This window comes from Argiope bruennichi, chromosome 2, assembly GCF_947563725.1.
Source record: "Argiope bruennichi chromosome 2, qqArgBrue1.1, whole genome shotgun sequence".
Taxonomy (NCBI): Eukaryota; Metazoa; Arthropoda; class Arachnida; order Araneae; family Araneidae; genus Argiope; species Argiope bruennichi.
In genome coordinates, this window is record NC_079152.1 from 18,805,626 (window position 1) to 18,827,276 (window position 21,651).

General features: G+C 32.4%; 1 protein-coding gene across 3 annotated transcripts in view; it reads right to left on the reverse strand.

Moving 5' to 3' along the window:
- The window catches only part of LOC129989732 (elongation factor-like GTPase 1), a 171,395-nt gene that overhangs the window by 18,805 nt on the left and 130,939 nt on the right, over window positions 1-21,651 (reverse strand). For all 3 annotated transcript variants that reach the window (XM_056098099.1, XM_056098098.1, XM_056098097.1), the window contains exon 22: window positions 2,801-2,985. In XM_056098099.1, the coding sequence (XP_055954074.1) occupies window positions 2,801-2,985 (185 nt within the window). The remainder of the gene's footprint in view (window positions 1-2,800; window positions 2,986-21,651) is intronic.

Below are 21,651 nucleotides of genomic sequence, written 5' to 3' on the forward strand. Positions count from 1 at the left end.
ATCTTGGTTAAGAAGAAAAGACTCATTCTACCAGATAGATGGGAGGAAGGAGTTAAATGATTTGGTTTGTAGTCGTGTTCGGAATAAGAGCAAGCCTAGTGTTCCTCTGTAACACACAGATTATATCCAAGTCTTGAATTCACATGCCCTTCCCTACGACATTCAGATAGGTGAAAAATTACTAGATTTTTCAACGTGAATTCACACAGCTAATGGGGTTAAGAATTTGGTTAGCAGCAAATAACATTCGAATTTTGCCCAATTACTCAATATTTGCTGAAAGCCCGAACTTCAACATTGTAGAGAATAAATGAGAAAGGGTCATTCGAAGTGTTAGTGAAGGCAAGCAGTTTGAATATGTAAATAAGTTTCAAATGATGTATGGGTTTTAGTTTAGTTTAGTTATAGTAATGTCCCGTTTTAAAGCAATACTAGAGCTATTTTGGAACGGACCTCGTAATTTTGAACTACGAGGACGACACCCGAGCTGGCACCCCTTCCCAAAACTTCCATACCATACCAATGGGAGGACGTTTGGCCCCGATGGATTTAAAGTGCAATTCATTCGTCAAACATTCTTTTCTCAAATAAAAATAACAATGGAAACTAAAAAAAAAAAAAAAAAAAAAAAAAAAATTCTTAAGTCAAATTCGGTTTTGATATGAAAAAAATAATTCGAAAAAAATTCTTGACTGTAAGAGTGATCCAGAACTAAATATTTGGCTGCAAACAATATCGGTGAAAACAAAGATTTCAGTTTTGAAGCTACCTATGTCAGAACTTAAAAAATTTATTCTATATAAAATGAAAAAAAAAGTGTACAAATAGGAAGTGGATAACATAGCTCCAGCGATAAAATGGTTTTGGTGCTAACAACTCAATTACGCGGGCAGGAAGTAAAAACAGCACGAGTTCACTATTTCTGCAACAGTAGTGAACTAAAGCAGCAGGGAGCAGCGATTCAAACCCGGTGATGGTTCAATTAGCATTTTTACCTCTCTGTGCGAAATAAAATACGAGGCAGAACTACCCCACCGGTAGAGGGATTTTCCACAAATTATGCGAAATCTTTCATGATTGCTCATAATATTCTGTATTATGTTTAATACAAATTTACATGTGAGGACAGGAATTAAAATAATTAGATAGGAATAAAAATTAACATGTTTAATTTCTCTTTTTTTCCCTAATCATTTCTGTAGGTACTGATACCAGAAGAAGAAAAGGAATTTTCGTTACAATGGTGATGAATTTTCATTTAGAGTGTATATGTTATACTAGCAGAATCCGCAACCCGTTGTAATGCGAAATCAAAATCACAATAATAAACCAGCGGGAGTGATTTCCCTAAAACTTTCTCGCATACTTACTAATAAAGGTTTAATTCCCGAGAACACATTGCATCTCATTGGCATACAACAGTTACGAAATCCTAACTTTTGGCATAAATTTAGTATTTTTACTGAATCTACAGTATGATTATCGGCGAATTTTTAGGCGATTTATCCTTGGCATGCGGTTAATAGTATCCAAAAGTCGAATATGTGTTTTAAACGTGTTTTCCCCAACCGATTTAAACAGAAACTTGACACAAAACTACACTTAAAAAAAGCAAGTCATTGCATGCCAATGACAGTGACTTAGGAATTATGTAAACAATAGATTTCTGCTTGTATTTAAAAAAAATATTTTTTAAAAATTGAATATCTCTATATATGTAAGACACTAATGTACGTGGCACAGGATTCGCTCTTATTACTTATTGTCAAGTGGCAACAGTCAAATGTAAACAAAATATCGTACGAATTTTAGACTGCTTCATTGAATATATTTACAATTGCATTAAAACGAGCATTTCAGTCAGTTAATTGATTGAGCTGAAAATATAATTAAATGTTTTGGAAAAGTTTCGCCGTGGTTTCAAAATAGTCCATTTTGTTACAGAAAAGAAGCCAAGAAAAAAGCTTCAAAGTGAAAGTTTAATCGAGCGCAAAAATAGGCTTAACTGTCACCAGATGGGTAACGGCTGACATGCCAATGGAAATGGATGTTGATATCTTTCAAAACAATTACCTTACAAAAATTGCCTTTGAAACATTTTAAGATTCAAATAATTACAGAAGTGAAATTGATTTCATTAAAAAGATATACTTTCCATCTCTTAATTTTAATAATATTGTTTAGTTCAATTTAATACTCAATGTTTTTAAATGTGCTGTAATGGAATTTAAATTCATGCATCGATTGCGTGCTTTTACCAGTCATCAACTCTGCAATAGGATTTTCACTTTCGCTTTTATTTTATAATGTATACACTTTTTAATTAGCAGTAAATTTGATTCCAATGAATTCATGTTTTTCAATTTGTATCAAATAACAAGCTTAACTTTTTAAAAATTCTATAACAGACTTAAATTTAATAATCTAGGCGAGCAAGCTGGTCGCCAAAAGTAGCTAGTTTTGTGCAATAAACATAGGCTTTGACATTAATAAGCCCTCTGCTACGACTTAGCTCGATATTCAAATTATGACTAATCAGATGGCCCTCTTCTTTCTTGTCTCATTACTATATAGGGAAGGGGTGATTTAATTAGATTGCCATGTACTATTAGAAAACAAGCAAACCACGTGGCAGTCAACTTATTAACTAATGTTTCCTCTTAATCAATCTTTACTAATCTGATTTTCTTCTGGTGTGATACCTGCGAGATTACTGAAAGAATACATGTATACGACCTGTAAGAAAGGAAGTAATATGATAAACAAAATTATGATTTTTTTTTAAAAAAAATGTTATTACCTCCCAGTGACTGAAAACCAGTTGTGGTAGTGCTAAACCGTTGGTCTGCTTGCGAATCTCATTTGCAAAATCGAAACTTTCAATGACGGGTAGCTCGGCTATCACATGGAAAGTCTGAGAACCTTCCTCCATGTCCGCATGTAAAACGCGGCCACTACGGCGACCAAGCACGGCGTACATTTTACCTGTAAAATAATTTAGAGTTGTGTAAGTTTCATACTGCATTACAACACAAGATATACAACTTATAGTTATTATATTATATCATAAGACTAAAGGATCAAAGATTTAATACCTGAAGCTAAATACTATTTAATACCAACAGTATTTTAAGTTTTAAGATTATTAACATCCCTATCAGCAACAAAAATTTGTGAATTTCGATTACACCGGGTAATTTAAAAGTTCGTTAACATTTCAAAATTTAATAATTTACTGAATAATGTAGATAGAGAGGAAAAATTGACAAACAGGCTCGAAATAACATGAAATGACAAACAAAAAAAAAAGTGGAAAAAAGACCAATAGACGGCTCTTCATATGACAAAAGACAATAATTAGCATAACAATTGATTTTTCGCATAGACTAAGTTCTATAACAAATGCTCAACATGTCAACCATCATTCGCCAACCATACCTATAGTCGAGGAACAATGTTGTGAAGAGCACTGTACAGTATATCTATTGGTGTGGTGAAAAATTGTCGGCGGATGTTGTCTTTTAGCATCCCTAAAAATGTCGGACAATTGCGGCATATTTGCGATTTCAGGTAACCTCACAACCAACGTCATGCAATGGGATTTTCAAGACAATCCTAGGAATTTCGGTAGCCCAAATTCTGCAGTTATGGTAGTTGACAGATCTTCGGACAATGATATGGGCTTCGTCAGTCCACAACACGTTAGACAAACAATCGCCATCTCCTATTTTTTGCACTCTTTCTTTTTTTTTTTTTTTACCTCTTTACCAACATTATTTCGTGAATTATTTATTTTTCACGGACTTTTGAATCACCCTGTATTTTAATATACCTTAACTTCCGATAGATTGATTAAAAAGAATTTTACGGAATTCATTTTTCTATGATACTTTACGCAATAAAACATGAAAATAAAATATAAAGGGACTGAAAACTATCAATAAAAACGGGAATGTCACCTTGACGCCAAAAGCTCAGATCTAGTACCAATAATACCAATACAATTGGTACCAACTAGTACCAATAAACGTTTTACAAAACTATGAATAAATGTACTACAAAACTCAAAAGTAAAACCCTAGATGTAGTACTAAAATATCGTAATTGGGACAGGAACAATAATGAGTTAAAAATCTTTTTTCTTGCCAAAAAATAAGGCTAGCACTTACTTATTAAAGGAATTAATATTTTCTGGTCTAAAACTCAATTTTGAGATAATGGAAGTCAAACGCTTTTACTATTTTAAACATGAAACTCGAAACAAATTCCATGCTTAATTGTGAATAGCAATATGTAATTTTTACCTCCTTTACAGATTAGAATTTCATCTGCTCTCTCATTACCCTAGAAGCACAATAGGAACTTCTTCAGTATTGTATTTATCACATAAACATATTACTACAATTTTGATTTAAAAAGAAATCATGCCACCAATTAACCTCCTTTAGACACATAGTTAAAGAAATTCATTGCACATATTCTCTTAAATAATCTTGGATAATCCATGTAAATTCAGCCATTTCTGAGGTTCAACTTCGGATATGACATGTCATAAACGTTAGGGCATGTAATGTCTCTGCTAATGATTATTGCACAAGGAATGTTTGCAGAGAGTCATTTCCTTGGGTTCATTATCACAGAACGGTTAGATGAACGCGCGTGGGAACTTTTTTCCAGACTTTTTTTTAAAGGAGGGAAATGAGGCCGAATTTAATGTCTGAGTAAAGCTACGTCAGACAGAGCGTGAGATGGCTTGAGGGTCGCACGCTTGTCACATGCGAACGCTCTGTTGACCATAGAGCTTCACCTCTTGGGAAGGGGGTATGGCACGACACATCCTTGCGAGGGGTTCTCCGGCGATGTTCTTCCAAGTATGATGGATGGAAAATATTGTGCAACTTTCAGTGACGGAATTTTAACTCTATTACCAGAGTGGCCAGTCAAGCAAACGCTTGAAGGGATGCTAATGCAAGTAACGGACTGTGAAGTGCGGGCTCGTTATGATTATTGCATGAACTGGGAATCCACCTGTCGCGAGTTAAGACACGAAGGCATGAGACTGATTCAGTATGTTCAAAAACTTATCAGCAGGGATATAATCAACTAAGTTTATTGTTTTTTATTGATTTACATAGAAAATGGACAGCTATTAATGAAAAATGTATATACATATGTTTGTTTCATATTCAAGAGAAGATTTGCTTCGAAAAATAATATGAACACAATAATATACACAAATGAATTATGCAGTGGGTAATTAAGATCTATTTCGTATCGATTTCAAAAGATTAAATGATGAGGCAGTATTATTTTCATAGAAATGAATCCAAGGTTTTAAAATTCAGAAAACGCGATATTCCGTGTACGTTTTGACCTGAAACAATCGCAATTTATGCATCAGCATTTTCATTTTTTTTTTTCATTCGAAAAATTTACTCTTCACGAGAATTTCTGGATTAAAAAGAAGACTTTTTAAAAAGATTTTATTCATACGATAACTGAATGTTTACGGTATTCAAGTCATTAGCAGATTTAGTAGTTCAAAAGTAATGTACATAAGATTGTATACAAGCTTTTTGCGTTTACCTATTACAGAACATTTGTGTAAATGATTATATAAAAGAATATACAGCCGAAAAAATATACATAGACCAGTTTGAGGAATATATTGATTGGATGAAAAACACATGTTTTGTTCTAATGAGAGCTTTCTTTTGCAAAAGGATAGGTAGCATTTTTTAAGGAAGGAATCCAAGAACAGAAGGTAAACAGACACGAGAGCAAGGATTTGGCTGAATAGGCAGTTATACTGGACTTCCATACAAGTACAGCAGAGGGCTTCGATTATAAGAATATCTATCTTTCGAGACTTAACCCGGCTTGTATCAGGAAACGGAACAATATTTTTTTTCTTTCTAAAAAAATCATCGAATTTTTCGGAAAAGCATGTTAAATTTGATAATAGAATCAATTTTCATGATGCGATCTGGATGGGTATAAAGCCTGTCAATGCGAAGAATTGTAAAATTTTTAAGCGTATAAGAGATGCAGTAGTGGCCAGGGCTTCGAAATCCCACGCATTTTTTTTTCATGTTTTCATTCCGCGTTTGCAATTTAATTAGAATTCGCTTCTATAAACGAGCCCCATAAATGGATTTTATTTACGATTTCACAAAACTGCTGAGCGGAGCTCGGTTTCCCAGATACTGATAGCAAATTCCATGTATCTTATCCCAAGAAAGGGGGGAGGGAGGCATTGTAAATGCACCCGAAGTTGTTGAAGGGACCCGAAGTTGGGGGGGGGGATAGTCTTATGAAAACAGCTTTAAAATAATAAATGAGAAAATAGAAAAGAAACAGTAACATTTACATATCCTTTAATCAAAACTAATGAATATTTCTGAAAATGCATGCAAGCAATATGATAAATAAGAGTTTATTAAGATGTTAATACGTGGTCGAGTTGCGGATTTATTTTTAATGTTTAATATTTTTGATTTTAATGTCAAACTCAACTTTTATTTAACAATTACACTATTCTTTAAATATTTCATATATGAGAAAATAATAAAGATTTTTTTTTTTTGAGTGTGTATATGAAAAATAATGCTTCATGTTTTTCGTATGCAATCCTGATTTTGCAAGTGAGTATCAAAACGCAGGATCTCTGGTTCTATTTCACCTGGCTCGGTATACAAACTGACGCGCACGTACTGACTCTGCTCATTTGTTTGCGGTGCACGAATCGCGCTAAACTTCCAGCGAAATCGCTCACAAATAAAAGGTGTGACGGTCTTTACCGTAAATTGTTTTATCACACCGTGCTGCGATTTATTAAATGGATTCTCCTCGAGCACTCCATCACCTTGTCTTCTGAAGGCTGGGTAGGAAGAAGACGTACAATACGGAGAGGAAAAAATAATAATAATAAAAAAAGAACGCCATCCAAAAGGGAAGGGGTGGGGCCAGAGATTCCACACCTAAGAGAAGTATTTCGCTCAGCCATCGTAATAATCGTCGCGATATCCGGTGGAGTGGTAAAAAGGGGTGAAGAGCCTTAATGAAACCAGAAAAGTGTTGTTTACTACGAGGGACGCCCACACCCGCCAACGAGAAAGGGCCCCGAGGCGCCAGGGCGTAGTCCGGCCCCCGTACGCCTAGCACCCCGTAATTTGCCCAACTATGAAGGACACACCCTACCCATGACGATTTGTGTAAGAAATCTTGGAAACGTTTTTTGTTTGTTTGTTTATTCCTTTAGCATGAAAACTGTTGATGCTTTGTGTTGGTATAAACAGCAATAAATTTGAGACCGAAGGAATAAATGATTCATCTTGGCATAATAAAGATTCAAAACTTTGACATTTCAAAATCTGATAGATCTGAGATCAGTTGTTAAAGAGATCTATAATAATTGATCGAAATAGTTGATATTTTGCTTATTGTAAACAGTTAAATTTTATAACGACATAGAAATTTCTTATTATAGCAACAATCTGCATGGTAAAATTATCTTATATTTATTGAGTAGTCGTTACTTACAATGGAAAATAATTGCATGCGCGTGTATGTATGTATGCTTACGAGTGCAGACAAATCTATCGCACTTTTAGCCATGAAATTTGGCGTACAAATAATAAACACATCCTGAAACCAACTTTTAAAATTTAATTCCATGTTTTGTGATATTTTGGGTAATTTTTTTTATATTTATCCGTAGTATGATTTCTAATTAATTGCAGAAAAAATAAAGTTTTATAATGTTCAAAGTGCAAAAGTTGCCATTCTTAGAAAAAAGGTACTACAATCGTAATTAACTGAATTTTTGGAAAAATTTCATATATCAATCACACTTCCTGAATTTGTGCAAAAGAAACTAAAATTCCTACATCAATTATTGTTTACAAATTTGAACTCAATTATTCAAACATTTTTCTATAATTTAAAACATTAATGATCAAAATACGTTCACTGACTGATATTTTCCCATTCAAATTTGAGGGGGGGGGGGACTATAGAAGTTTCCTATATATCTATAAAAAAAATCTATTAAATGAAATGATTTTCAGAAAAGCATAACTATTGCAACATTTCCAAATTTCAAGTGATACGACGTTTTTACAATGAAAGACAAGGACACTTTATCGAATGAATTCTTATTTTATCCCATCTTATAGGGAAAAGCAGCTACTTTAGTTATGCATTCATTAAAATTCTGCTTACTACTTTTTTCCCTATTTCACAAAGCTAGTTCCCTAGTTTTTATATCTACAATCGAACAGTGTCGTCCTGTATCCAGCTTCAGGAACCAAACACATTTTCCCAAAATAACAAAACAGAAAATTTCTTTTTCCAATCTTTGCACTTTTCGAAACTTATCTTCTACATTTTGCTGACGGATTAAAGTAATTTCTACAGTAACATCGGCTGTTCATTTCAAGTAACCAACTGCTGTGTGAAGTACGTTCATACCGAAGATCATGTCCCGATAACCATCTGCTCACAAAATATTTAGAAAGAAGGTAGATGAGAGAGATCTGGCGATTTCTGCAGCTGCTTATGGAGAGTGACAGAGGCTTTTGTCAGAGGCGTTATTTAAATAGCACTTTTGAGTCAGCAAGAATTTTTGGTCCTCATATATGTTTACAAAATAAAGATTTATTAACACAGGGAGTGGAACTATTTGACATTCTAAATCAAGGACTGTCTTGACAATATAGCATCAGAAGTTGCGCAAGGGCAAAAAACAACTTAACAAAGAATTCGGTCCTTTTGTAAGAGATTTACATTTTGCGTCAAAAGAAGCGGTGATCTTTGAAGGATAGGCAAAGTTTAACTAACAAAATGCAGCCAAAAAAAAAAAAAAATCTCTCGTGAATTTTGATGCAAGCCTTATAGTAGTCTTACTAAGATTAGTTATATGATCACATTCTTTATGACCACAGCTGTGGTCGGTATACCCATTGTACTTTGTCGCTCATCCACTTTTCAAGGATAAGAATCCATTCTTGCCACCACACGTGCACGATGTGAAAGATAGCGTGATTTCTTTTTTGCCTTTTTTTATTAAAGAGGATCCGAGAAACCGCTAAAGGGCAAGGCGTAATCTCTCCTTTTTACCACGGGCAACAATTGGAGATCGAAGCTCCAGATAAGTCAGAGGAAAGTGAAAATAAAAACCCTTAAAGGTTATTATTCAAATCGCCCTTAACAGAGATTGCCCCTTCCCTTCCTTAAAAGAACCAACTTCAGGACGACAAAAAAAGATGGATTAAAGGAGGTTGGTGTTATGTTAAGCTGAAAGGGTTATTTCTGAAACGGAAGAGCCTTATTCTGTTACGTTTCCATTTACATACTGGACAATAAAGGTGAGAAACGTATAAAAATGGGCAACTTCTACGGCTTCGATTCGATTTTCGGGATATTGCTTGGCAGATGTGTGAAAATACAAATGATTCACATTCAAGGAATGTTTCAAAAGATAGTAATAAATAAAAGATTTGACGCCGATTAAAGAATAAATGACACAGCATTTAAAAGAGTAAGAAAATGAGCAGTTTTAAGGCAACTTAATTTGAGAAATTAAACGAATAGCAATAAGATATCGAAATATCGTTTTGTTGATGATCATATTTGTCCGCAATTGCTAACAATTAAACTGTTAATACATTAAATTAAAAAGATAATTCTGAAAATTACACTTTAATAATTGTACTAAACAGTAAACACTTTTTATTTTAGTTATTTTATATATAGTGTTTCTCATATGCACTATCAGATGAAACCTAGAAAAGACTCAAAATTTAATTTAATAAGTGATAAACTGATAATTAAATTTTAAAAACATTAAAATAGGGCATTGTCATAGGGAATGCGCAAGTGTACAAAGTTATAAACATTTAGCATACAAAGCAATGCATGAACAATCGGTTATAAATTCTATCTTAAGAAATATGAAATAAGTTTAAATACAAGCATATAAAATATGCAAAGTGTTTAAATCTTCTATTATACTTTAAATAAAGTTACAATTAATATTTTTTCGAAGAAAGGAATGAAAAGAAATATCTAAGCAAAACCTAACTAATTACTATAGATTTTAAATGTAAAGAGATAAAGGAACATAAGTGCGATGATTAAATAAAAATTATTCAACTAAAAATTTGATAAAAAATTTTGATATTCTATAACAGAAAAGATATTAGATTTTTTTAAAATACAATCGTATAAAGATTTTAAAAATACGGTTTAAACACTAAAAGTATTAATACAACATGGAACAAAACACACTGCATACAATATTGTAATATTCTCACTTATTTGTCTGATCCTCCTAAATTTGGAATACAAGGTCATACCTTATTATGGAAGGTCATAAACATTTTTCATACAATGAACTCGCCAGAATCATATACTCCGAAAATCCAATCTAATTAAATTATTCATAAGTATTACTTATTCCATTCCCAGCAAATGTTCTAAAGAATGGCTTATACATAATGGAAGATGGGGAAAACTAACGACGCCTTTAAGATTGACATCGCCATTCAACAACTATAATTATTAAGTAATTACACGAAAACAATAATTATCATTAATTAAGATCAGGGCGATAGTATTAATCGTTTGATATATTGTGGATGGATAAAAAATAAAGATGATAATAACACAAAGGGTTATAAAATAACAAAAAAGGTACAGCAAAGTCTGCACTTTAGGTACTGCAATGAAAACAAAATCCTGATCTCTGTAAAGCTTTATTTAAAACCTAGAACCGTCGAGACCATGTCATTACATCAGAGAATGTTAATCGACATGTGATAAGAAATATGAATAATTTAATTAATAATTATTCGTATTACTAATTAATCCACATCAGAAACAAAGTTCAGTTTGTAAGTCTCATTTTGCTGGCAAGCAAAAAAAGTTTGAAAGAAAATTTTAGTTTATAATCAGCATGGCTTCATTTTTTGAAAACGGAATAATGTATGCATTTTTGAAGTAGTAGAACTAGTACTATTAGTACTAATCTCAGAATTCGACAGAAATTTGACATTTAACACATTGAAAAAACCTTGAATGAAGAGTACTAAGTTTCTTGGTAGAGATATCCGAGTAGTAAAATCAGAATCATTGTATTTTTATTTTCTCTGCATCCTCTCGTCACATTTTGTTCTAAAAAAGGAAATAGGCGAATCACTATGTACGTTTTCAAGACTGGTGTCAAATCTTCAATATCTCTAACCCTTTTCTCTCTCTCTCTCTCTCTCTCTCTCTCTTTTTTTTTTTTTTTTGGTAAGCCATTGCATCTTAATTTCTGTGCGATACACTAAAACAAAAAGAAAAAAAACTAAGATAACATTTTCAGTAGCAGTATTTCGTAATAAAAAAGCGCCACAAATCTAAAAACTTTTTGCAATTTTTCACTGCCACATTGAATTACTGATTAAAACTGCTCCAATTAAGAAAACGGCATTTTGGTTTAACATTTAAACGAATTTTTCTATCTCAAGAACGCTTTTCTGTTATTATTCACGAATCAATTATATTTTTCTACCAAACATTCTAACATTTTATTTTTATAAGGAAAAAATTGTAGTGTAACAAGCATGAATGTCAATGATTATATTCATAATCAGCATTTTGAAATGTTTTGGAACAGCTAATATTAAATAAATATTAATTTCCCATCTATTGTAAACTTATGATTTGTTTCGGTTTCTAATTCATGTTGAGAAATAAAATTAGAGACGAAATTTGTGAAATATAATCGAAGCATAAACATGAAATTAAATAATAAAGGATAAATATATCAATAATCATTAACTGAAAATTAAATCACTTGATATGAATCATCGCAAAATAGAAAACGTTATTTAATCAATGGGAGCAATCTGCCCAAAACTTTTTCGTATTATCTCTAATAAAATTATCATGCCAGAGAACGTCTTACCCCATTGGAATACAAGAGTTACGAAATATTAATTTTTGGCGTGAATTTAACATTTTTACTGGATATATAAAATCCTTCTTGGCGATTAGTTCTTAATAGTATCCGAAAATCGAATTTGTTTTTTAGACGTGTTTTTACCAACGATTGAAACAAAATTTTAACACACACAGTGACACTTGTAATCACCAATTCCTTTACCAAATTTCATATATTTTAATTCATTGCGTTTTCGAATTACTGCATTTATTTATTACTGATAATACAGACAATCAATTCTTCGTTTTGTAATTATCGTGTTAACCCTTTAAAGGGCCATTTTTTTCTAGTCATATTATGTTAAAATATTTTTAGGCTTGAAATTAGAATAAGAAAAGAGATTCATTTAGCTTATTAGATAAATTTAATTTGATTCATTAATTAATTTGGTTAATTAATAATTAAGTAACAAATCAAGATACATCAGTTTGTCTGAGATAAAGAACTGAAGCATCTAAGTTTCTGACTTAATAAAAAAATTTGTCAGAACTTATGCCAACCTACATAATTTCATACAAAGATTGATAAATTTGGTGGGAAGCATACTTCCCACGGCCCTAGAAAGGGTTAACTTATATTCAAACAGCTGGACAAATAGCCTTCCTTTGAACAGAATTTTACTCACAGTTTGACAGAAATCTACAAATTTGATGTAATGACAGTATGCCAAATTTCAACCGTCTAGCTCAAATCATTTTGTTATCTTTGTCACAGATAAACAGACGTACGTTTCCTAAAAATGTATTTTTCGAATCGGTACATGAATCGGAGAGATTCGACAAAATCTGGAGTGTGAATTTTTCGACGATTACTATATTAGGTATACGAGAAAATAAAAAAGTATCCAAAAAGATTCTATTAATTGTATAAACTTCATGCTTAAAAAGATTGAATAAGCAAAATTTCAATGAAATATGCTCAACAGAAAATATATCTAAACAAGTAGAAACTTCAAATAAAGTAAAAAGAACATTTGTTAAGTTCTTTTACATGCATAAACCTCGATTTCGAGGAGAGAATCATTGAGGTAACCAAAAGAGGTAACGGGATCTGAAGTTCAGGATCAGCACACTTTTACGATTTTCATTAAAAACATCATCCTCATCATCGGTCATATCGCAGTCATTGAAAAGATCTCTTCCTTATTTTCAGCCGGAATCACATTCCTTGATAGAAGAAAAAAGTTTACTGGCGGTTGATTGCAGTTTTAATTTAAATATTGAAAGCAACAATATTACTTTAGATTTGGATCTGACATTGAATGCCAAATAAAATTAGTAGCGGTATTTGCATGATGTTTTTGTGCAGCAGATAACGTTTTTACGATTTTAAATAAAGGATGTTCCAAAATTAATGCAAGATTTGTTGGTAACCCTATTAAAAAATCATTTGACAGGTGATAAGGTTAGTAAAAATAGAGCGTTACAAGACAGAGCAACATGTTTTCATTGTTGAACAATATTTCAAAAATAATGAAAATCTGGCGGTCACAGTTCGAAAATTTCAGAATTGGCCACCTAGATCGTAATTTAACACCAGAGGATTTCTTTTTATGGGATTATTTTTATTCAGAGATCTCTGCCATCAAGCACGCGAGCATTGAAAGAGGAAATTCAAAGCTGCGTCAATGAAATTCAGCCACATTTACGCAAAATGGTCTCGAAAAATTTCGACAAAAGATTCCTTATGTACCAGCAAAACCATGGTGGCCATTTGCCCTATGTGTTGTTCCATACATAACCCTATCCTATGTACGTTACGATTCAATAAAAATAAAATGTGTTTCTTATTCAATTCAAATGTTGGGTTAAAACGTTGTTCTATCGTGTAACGCTTCATTTTTATTAATCCTAAGCTATCAACTATCAAATGTTTTTTTGTTTTCTTTAAATAAAATTGCCAACAATTTACAGTACAAATGGTGACAAATTCGAATCTTACGTTAATTTTGGGACACCCTTTATCTATACATTTCTTTTGCTTCATTCTTTCTTTTACTGACTTCATTTGCTTTTTTTTATTACCTTCATTTATCTGATATTTCTTCACATTGATTGTATTCATCTAAGTAGAGTAAGCAAGAAACTTTTAAATTTAGATTTTAAGATATGTATAAATTATGATTCTTTAAGCATGAAATACAGAAACTGTGAATGAAAGACATAGCCAAGAATTTATTATTATTAATTATAGAAGTCACTCAAAATTCGAATTGATATTAAGACAAAACAGGAAAAGTGGCGTCTCAACTGGTGTACTGACAATGAAAATAGCGTTTTCCAAAATAAATATATACATTGTCAATGGATTTGCTAAAATTAAAGAGAAAATACACGAATTCGTATTCGCTATATCTAGGCAAACTGACTGAGGCTTTGGCGCCTCAAAAAGTATGCTTATCCGTGCAAAATCTTCGGAACTGTCGGACATCAGAACATTATAGTGCTATCTGTACTGTTTTGTTATAGACGATAAACCACCCCCTTCTGAACGTTCTTGCGGAACTGAGGCGACAACACGGCGGCCTAGGACAATGACGGTGGGCTGAGAATACATTTTAGAAATCCCAGATTTGTACAGAATGCAGACATACCTTCATGATGGAGAAGACCAGGGGCGCCATACTTACCAGCATCTCGGTTAATTGAAGGGTTCAACTAATCGACGCGCAACTAACACTAAGCTAAGTTTTTTTTCTTCATCTGTACGTGGTCAATGTAGCGTAAAACGTTTTGTGGCATGGGTGAGAAACAACGGTGGCAACAGATGACAAGAATGTTGTCGAGTGTTCACAAGAATCTCTTGATTGCAAGAATAGGAGTTGGCGATTTTTAAAAAAGAATTTTTTTAAAGAAAGTAAAAAAGTTGGGGGGAGGGGAGGGAATTTAGGGTTGAAGAAAACGAATTGAAAGAAAAATTAGCACCGTTATCACTATCATAGAATGTTAAATAATTAAAATTTATACAATATTAAACAAAAATAATCATTATGATGAGATGAAAATATATACTGTTATGAAAAATAAAGGATACACCTTATAAATATATGAAAGTATATTTTGATATAATATTATGAGATATTTCTAATTTATGAAATCTGTAACAGATGAATTTCATCAAATACATATTGTAAAATTAAAATAAGTAAAAACATTTTAAATGAAATAATATAAAATTAATAAAGAATAAAGTAAGATCATTAATAATACTTTAAAATCAATAAGATATTTCACTATAAATACCCTAAAATTATTTATCGACACTATCAATAAATCAATCTAATCACCAAGAAAGGGAAGACATATTAAATATTTATCAAATAAAATCCATACAAATAGGCATTTAGTAAAAAAAAAAATATTAATTGTTATGCAGCAATAATCATTGGCCATATTATCTCAATAAACTATGTAATAACTTCCTCTCGTTTGTTAGCAGATATAATTATAGATATCTTTCATACAATAGAAAGTACTTCCACATATCAAAAGGAGAATTGTCAAACACAAATGAAAATAACTAATTTTTGGGGACCAGACCCCGTAAGCAGATGGCAGATTGACACAGATCATAAATCAGACAAGAAACTTTGTTTCAGCACCTGACGTACTACTGGCTGCAATGTCAACAATCTGAAAATTATCTTCATGATCTTGTATTCAGAAGGCCTGCTCTGCTACCAACTCAATCACCAAGAGCAGTTTTATGGCCTGTGACTAAGGGTGTTTCTTTTCTGGTAATCTTTTATCAGCAGGATCGGATGCATTTCCGCCTGAAGCCATTAATATCAGGTGAGAGAATAAAGGTAATAATAAAAAAGACATACATTGATCATTAATCAATTCAAACAGCAGGAAAGCGGACGGGAGGAATATACAAACCATACGCATGGGGAGTTCCTGAAACAATTTTTCAACGTTTGGCCGAGAAAACCATAGTTCCTAATGGAATTTTATACTGATGTCTTATGAAGCGTTTGAATATATATAAGATTTTTTCCCCATCCAGCATGTTGCCATTTACAGTTACTTGCCAGGATATAAACATTAACTTAAAATAAATCAATGCATAGGCAATCACATTATTCATCCATTTTTCATCTGGGGAACATATACACAATTTCATTTAATTTTCCGTTTTCTAAGAAGACATCCACACGCTAAACTCGAACTTGATTCAAGTTAATTACAATGTTTCAACAAGTGTATAATATCATAGTTCCTAACGGAGTTTTATAAACTTATGCTTAAAGATGTGTTTGAATACATATAAGGTTTTTTTCTCCCATCAAGCAGTCGCAATTTACAGTTGCCAATCTATAAATATTGGTATGTTAAAATAAATAAATGCATAGGCAATCGCATTATTGATCAATTATCCATTTGAAGAACATATACACAATCACATCTAATTTTCCTTTTTCTACGAAAACATCCACATTCTAAAATTGAACTTCATTTACGATAATTACAAAAAGTGAAAAAACCGTAGTTCCTAACGGAGTTTTAAAAACTTATGTCTTATGATGCGCTCCTATTTAAGTAAGATTTTTTTTTCTTTCATCAATTTACAGTTGCCAACTTATAAATATTATCACGTAAGAATAAATAAATACATAAACAGTCACATTATTCGTCAATTTTTCATTTGAAGAACATGTACACAATTCCCTCCAATTTTCCGTTTTCTACGAAAACATCCATAAGCTAAAATCGAACTTGATTCAAGTTAATTACGATGCCTCACCAAGTGGACAAAACCATAGTTCCTAACGGAGTTTTAAAAACTTGTCTTATGATGCGCTCCTATTTAAGTAAGATTTTTTTTTTCTTTCATCAATTTACAGTTGCCAACTTATAAATATTATCACGTAAGAATAAATAAATACATAAACAGTCACATTATTCGTCAATTTTTCATTTGAAGAACATGTACACAATTCCCTCCAATTTTCCGTTTTCTACGAAAACATCCATAAGCTAAAATCGAACTTGATTCAAGTTAATTACGATGCCTCACCAAGCGGACAATTTTCCACAGTTAATTATGGATCATGGGCGGATCTAGTTTAAACAAGTCTATAGAAAGCGAAAGAAAAAATTGACATATATATTTATATGAATGGTCCAAGATCAAGTTTGGTTAAAATAAAGGTGGAATGGGTTGATGGATGGTTCGCAGCAAGCAAGCTAACCTACGTAAGTAGCTGAAGAAATAATAATATGGACTGAAAGAGAAAAAGAAAATCTGTTCTCCAAAGTGATATGATGAGGTTAGTGCACTTCCTTCGCCCGCGGGTGAGCGAGGTCGCTCGGATCACGGCCACTGGACAGCTTGAGACTTACAAATGCCCTCTTTATTGATGGGTTACATAACTGGCAATTCCGTTCACACACTTTTTCCAATCCATTCGTAACTCGGACAACCCGCACATGGAAATTTTTACTGGCAAGGAATGTATCGAGCACTACAAAAAGGATTTTCGAACAAAACCTATTAAATAAGTCAACCTATCTTTTGAGGTAAAACATTTTCGATCTTCAACAAATAGTATAGGGCAATCTATGCTTGGATCCTTCTAAGCAAGGATTTAAAATTTTATTTCCTTCGCGACTATTTTTAACCTTTTAATGTCGGGTAAAGATATAACTGCAAACGTAAAGGGGAGGGGTAGCCGCGACAGGAAAGAAATGGAAAGATAAATTGACTGTGCATAATATAAAAATTAATTTAAAATTGATTGTTCAAATGAAATGAGAGACTTTAAAATTTCAACCAACCAATTGTGAGAGAGGAAGATTCATCTCTTAAGTATAAGCTTTTAAAAACTTTTTCCTTTTCAGCCCCCCCCCTACTTTTAAAATAATTTTTGATGTATCTGTTAAATAGCCTAAAGCAATTTGCTGAACGGATGATAATTTTTAAATAATTTTACGTAAGTCAGTGTTCATTACTAAAAGATATCTAAGACATATATTTAATAATATATCTCGAATTTCTAAAATTATCAGCATCCAAATTTAAAAAGAAGATTCAGCCACCAAAAGCTGTCATATTCGTCTCCAATCAAAGTCAAAATTGAAAAAAAAAAAAAAAAAAAAAGGGGAGAGAGAGAGAGAGAAAACTTATGATAGCAATTAATACAAAATAAAACTGTCATTCGACAATAATAATAACAAGCGAACGATAATAATTCGGCAATAATAATAATGGGTCAGAATATGGATTACACTAATTGTGTTGATCTTAAAAATAATTGGACGCATTACACAACGGAGAACCATTTTATGGTATTTGGGACTCACTAATGTGAAAATGTACCCAAGTTTACTAGGAAAAATTGAATAATTAATAATTTTTACGACAATCTGCTTATGATGCAATAATTGATTTTTGAAAAAATATAGCAAAAATTTAAAAAATTCCGGTAATGTTTTGCGAAAACAGTTATATCTTGAAATTGCATTTTGAAGTTGATTTCAAAGTGAACAATTTCTTTTAATGTAAACCAGAATTTGTAGACATTCAGTATTAACATACCATAAAAAATTTTGTATTATTTGCTTTTCAATTTCTGTCATAAATATATTCAATATAATTCATTTGTAATTTTCAAACAAATAATAATAATATTAATAAAAAAGATATAAGTTTGTTTTACAAATATTTCTAACAAATCAAGCAAATTGCAAGATAATGATAAACAGACTCTCTAAAGTCTATATAATGTGGGGGAGGGGAGAGCAATCATTTTAATTATTTTTTCTGCACTAAAAAAAACAATTTTACTACGACAAAAATTTAGAATTTAACGACTCCTTTGCAATGATCACGATTTATCTAGAATACTATCAACACTGCTATCTATTTATAGAATAACATTCATATAAACAGATGCACTAAATATGTAACGATCTCCGAGAAACTAAAGTGAAAAATTAAGAAAACATTTAATCTAGAAAGAAGAAAGTAGAAAGTAAGAATGAGGAAACGATGCAATTTCTGATAACGGTTTCAGTTAGGAAAAAATACCATACAAGTATACTCTGCAATGTTTGACAGTATTATCCTTATTATTTTGAATTTCGTTCCTTAACATATTTGTTGCCACAATTTATGTCTGTAATTCGGACCGTCTATCTGATAAGATTATTCCTTTTCTACTTTCTCGTATACGTTTTATAGAGAAAGTATAATAATAGTCAAAAAATTCGAACTCGAGATTTTGACAAATCACCACGTTTTAGATCTCCCAGAGTTCTAAAAATATATTTTTCGAAAATGTCCGCCTGTCTGTCTGTAACAAAGATAACACAAAAATGCTTTGAGCTAGGTGGCTGAAATTTAGTATACGGTCCTTACATCAGATTGGCAGATTTCTATCAAATTGAGTAAAATCTGTTCAGCGAAACCCGTCTGTAACACGATAATTTCAAATCAAAGAAAGCTATATAGATATTTGGCACACAGATTTAACATCTATAATGTGGACACCGATCAAATTTTGCGCCAAATCCAACTGCGGGCTGACCGTCTGTCGGTCTGCACTTTTAGAAATATGTAAACACGACAACGCAATGATTTAAATATATCAAATTTGGTATGGGATTTTGCGACCACAGAGCAGTTTTGCGTCAAATTTTGGTTTCGATCAAAACGAATTTAAAACACAAATCCGATTTTTGGATACTATTAAAACATGCAGAATTTAATCGCCAAATATTTCGCCAAAGATGATACTATAGAGTCAGTAAAAATGCTAAATTCAAGCAAAAAGTTATGTTCAGTACTTTGCTACCAACGCGCCAAGTTGGCAAGCGCCCATTCTAGGGTTGCTCCTTTTTTGTAACTGCGCGGGGTCATGACCCGCCAGAACTGTTAAGAACTCGGAACGCGATGCTTACCGTTGGTAGTGGGGTTGACTCCATGCCCCTTCTCATAGAAATAAACCGCATTTTATAGAAGCATCGTTTTCATCCTTATAGCTACACCGCAATTCCTTAGTTTATTTAAATTAGTTACACCGCATTATTTAGTTCTCAATCTCAATTGTGGAGCCATCATAGACCTCCACAACATTTTTTGGTCCGTCGGAGCCTGAGCGCACTGGATTTCGATTTGATATCCATTCAAATTAGTTATGGCAAGTGATTTAGTTGTCTTAAATAGAAGAAAGGGGAGTATTAGAGCACAGTTGACAAAATTGCGAACATTCATTGAAAAAAGAGAGCATTTAACTGAATCGACAGTGATTACCCAACTGGATATTCTTTCGAGAACAAGTACAAGATTTGAGGAACTGAGAAACGAATATTATAAGACTGTGTCGGACAATGACTTTGATCAAGTGGAATCCAATCTATCCGAACTCGAGGATGAAATTTTGAAAATAGAGGTAAGCCTCAAATCCATTTTACATGATCTCAAATCTACTTCTGTTTCTAATTCTACAAATGGTGCTATTATTAAAGAGTCCATAGATAAAGTTACTTCAATTAGATTACCGGAAATACCTCTTCCATTGTTTAACGGTAAAATAGAAGAATGGAATTCCTTTAAGCAACAATTCCTAAATTTAATAAGTGATAATCCCAATTTAACTGAAAACCAAAAGTGCTACTATTTACGTTCATGTTTGAGAAACGATGCAAAATTGATAGAAACGTCTGAAGATACATATGATTCCCTTCTGAAAGCTTTAGTAGAAAGATTCGAAAATAAACGTGTAATCGTAGACACTCATATCAAAAATATAATTAATCAAGAAAAAATTGCTCATGAATCCGCGAAGGAATTACGCAATTTAATAGATTGTATTCTTAAAAATTTAAGAGCATTAAATGTTTTAAAATATGAACGTAATGAATTGTCAGATGCTATTTTAATAAATATAATTTTGCAAAAATTAGACCGCGAATCTCGAAAGCAGTTTGAACTTTCCTTAGTAAACAAGGAAGTTCCTGATTTTGATGATTTCATAGAATTTTTAGAAAGAAGATATCAAGTTTTAAATGCCATTGGGCACACTATTCCATACAAATCTAAATATTCGGATGTTAGTGAACAGAAAAATAAAGCACGAACTCTATTTGTTAAGCCATCGAATAATCCCAAGTATTGTATACTGTGTAGAAACGCTGATCATCCATTGCATAAATGCGATCAGTTTTTGCAATTCTCCCCGCAAAAGCGATATGAAACTGTTCGAGAAAAACATTTATGTTTAAATTGTTTCGGATCTCACAAAATCGCTCAATGTAAATCGAAACACACTTGTTTCACTTGCAAAGCAAAGCATCATACTCTATTACACCGGATGCAGGTGTCCACAGTAAGCGATGACTCATCCTCAATAAATTCAAGGCAGACTCCCTCAGTTGCTGACCCCTGTTCGTCGTGCAACTCTTCCCCCCTGACTTCCTGTTTCGTTACGCAGAAGAAAAGAGTCATTCTAGCTACGGCTGTTGTTTATGTTTTGGATAGTTTCGGAACTGTCAGAAAGGGTAGGGCTTTATTAGATTCTGGAAGCATGTGTAATTTGATGACATCTGATTTCGCCAATGCACTTGGTTTAAAGAAAGAAAAAATAAATGTTCCAATATCGGGGATTTCCGATACTACTCTTAATGTGAAAAGAAAAAGTACCTCCACTATTTTGAACT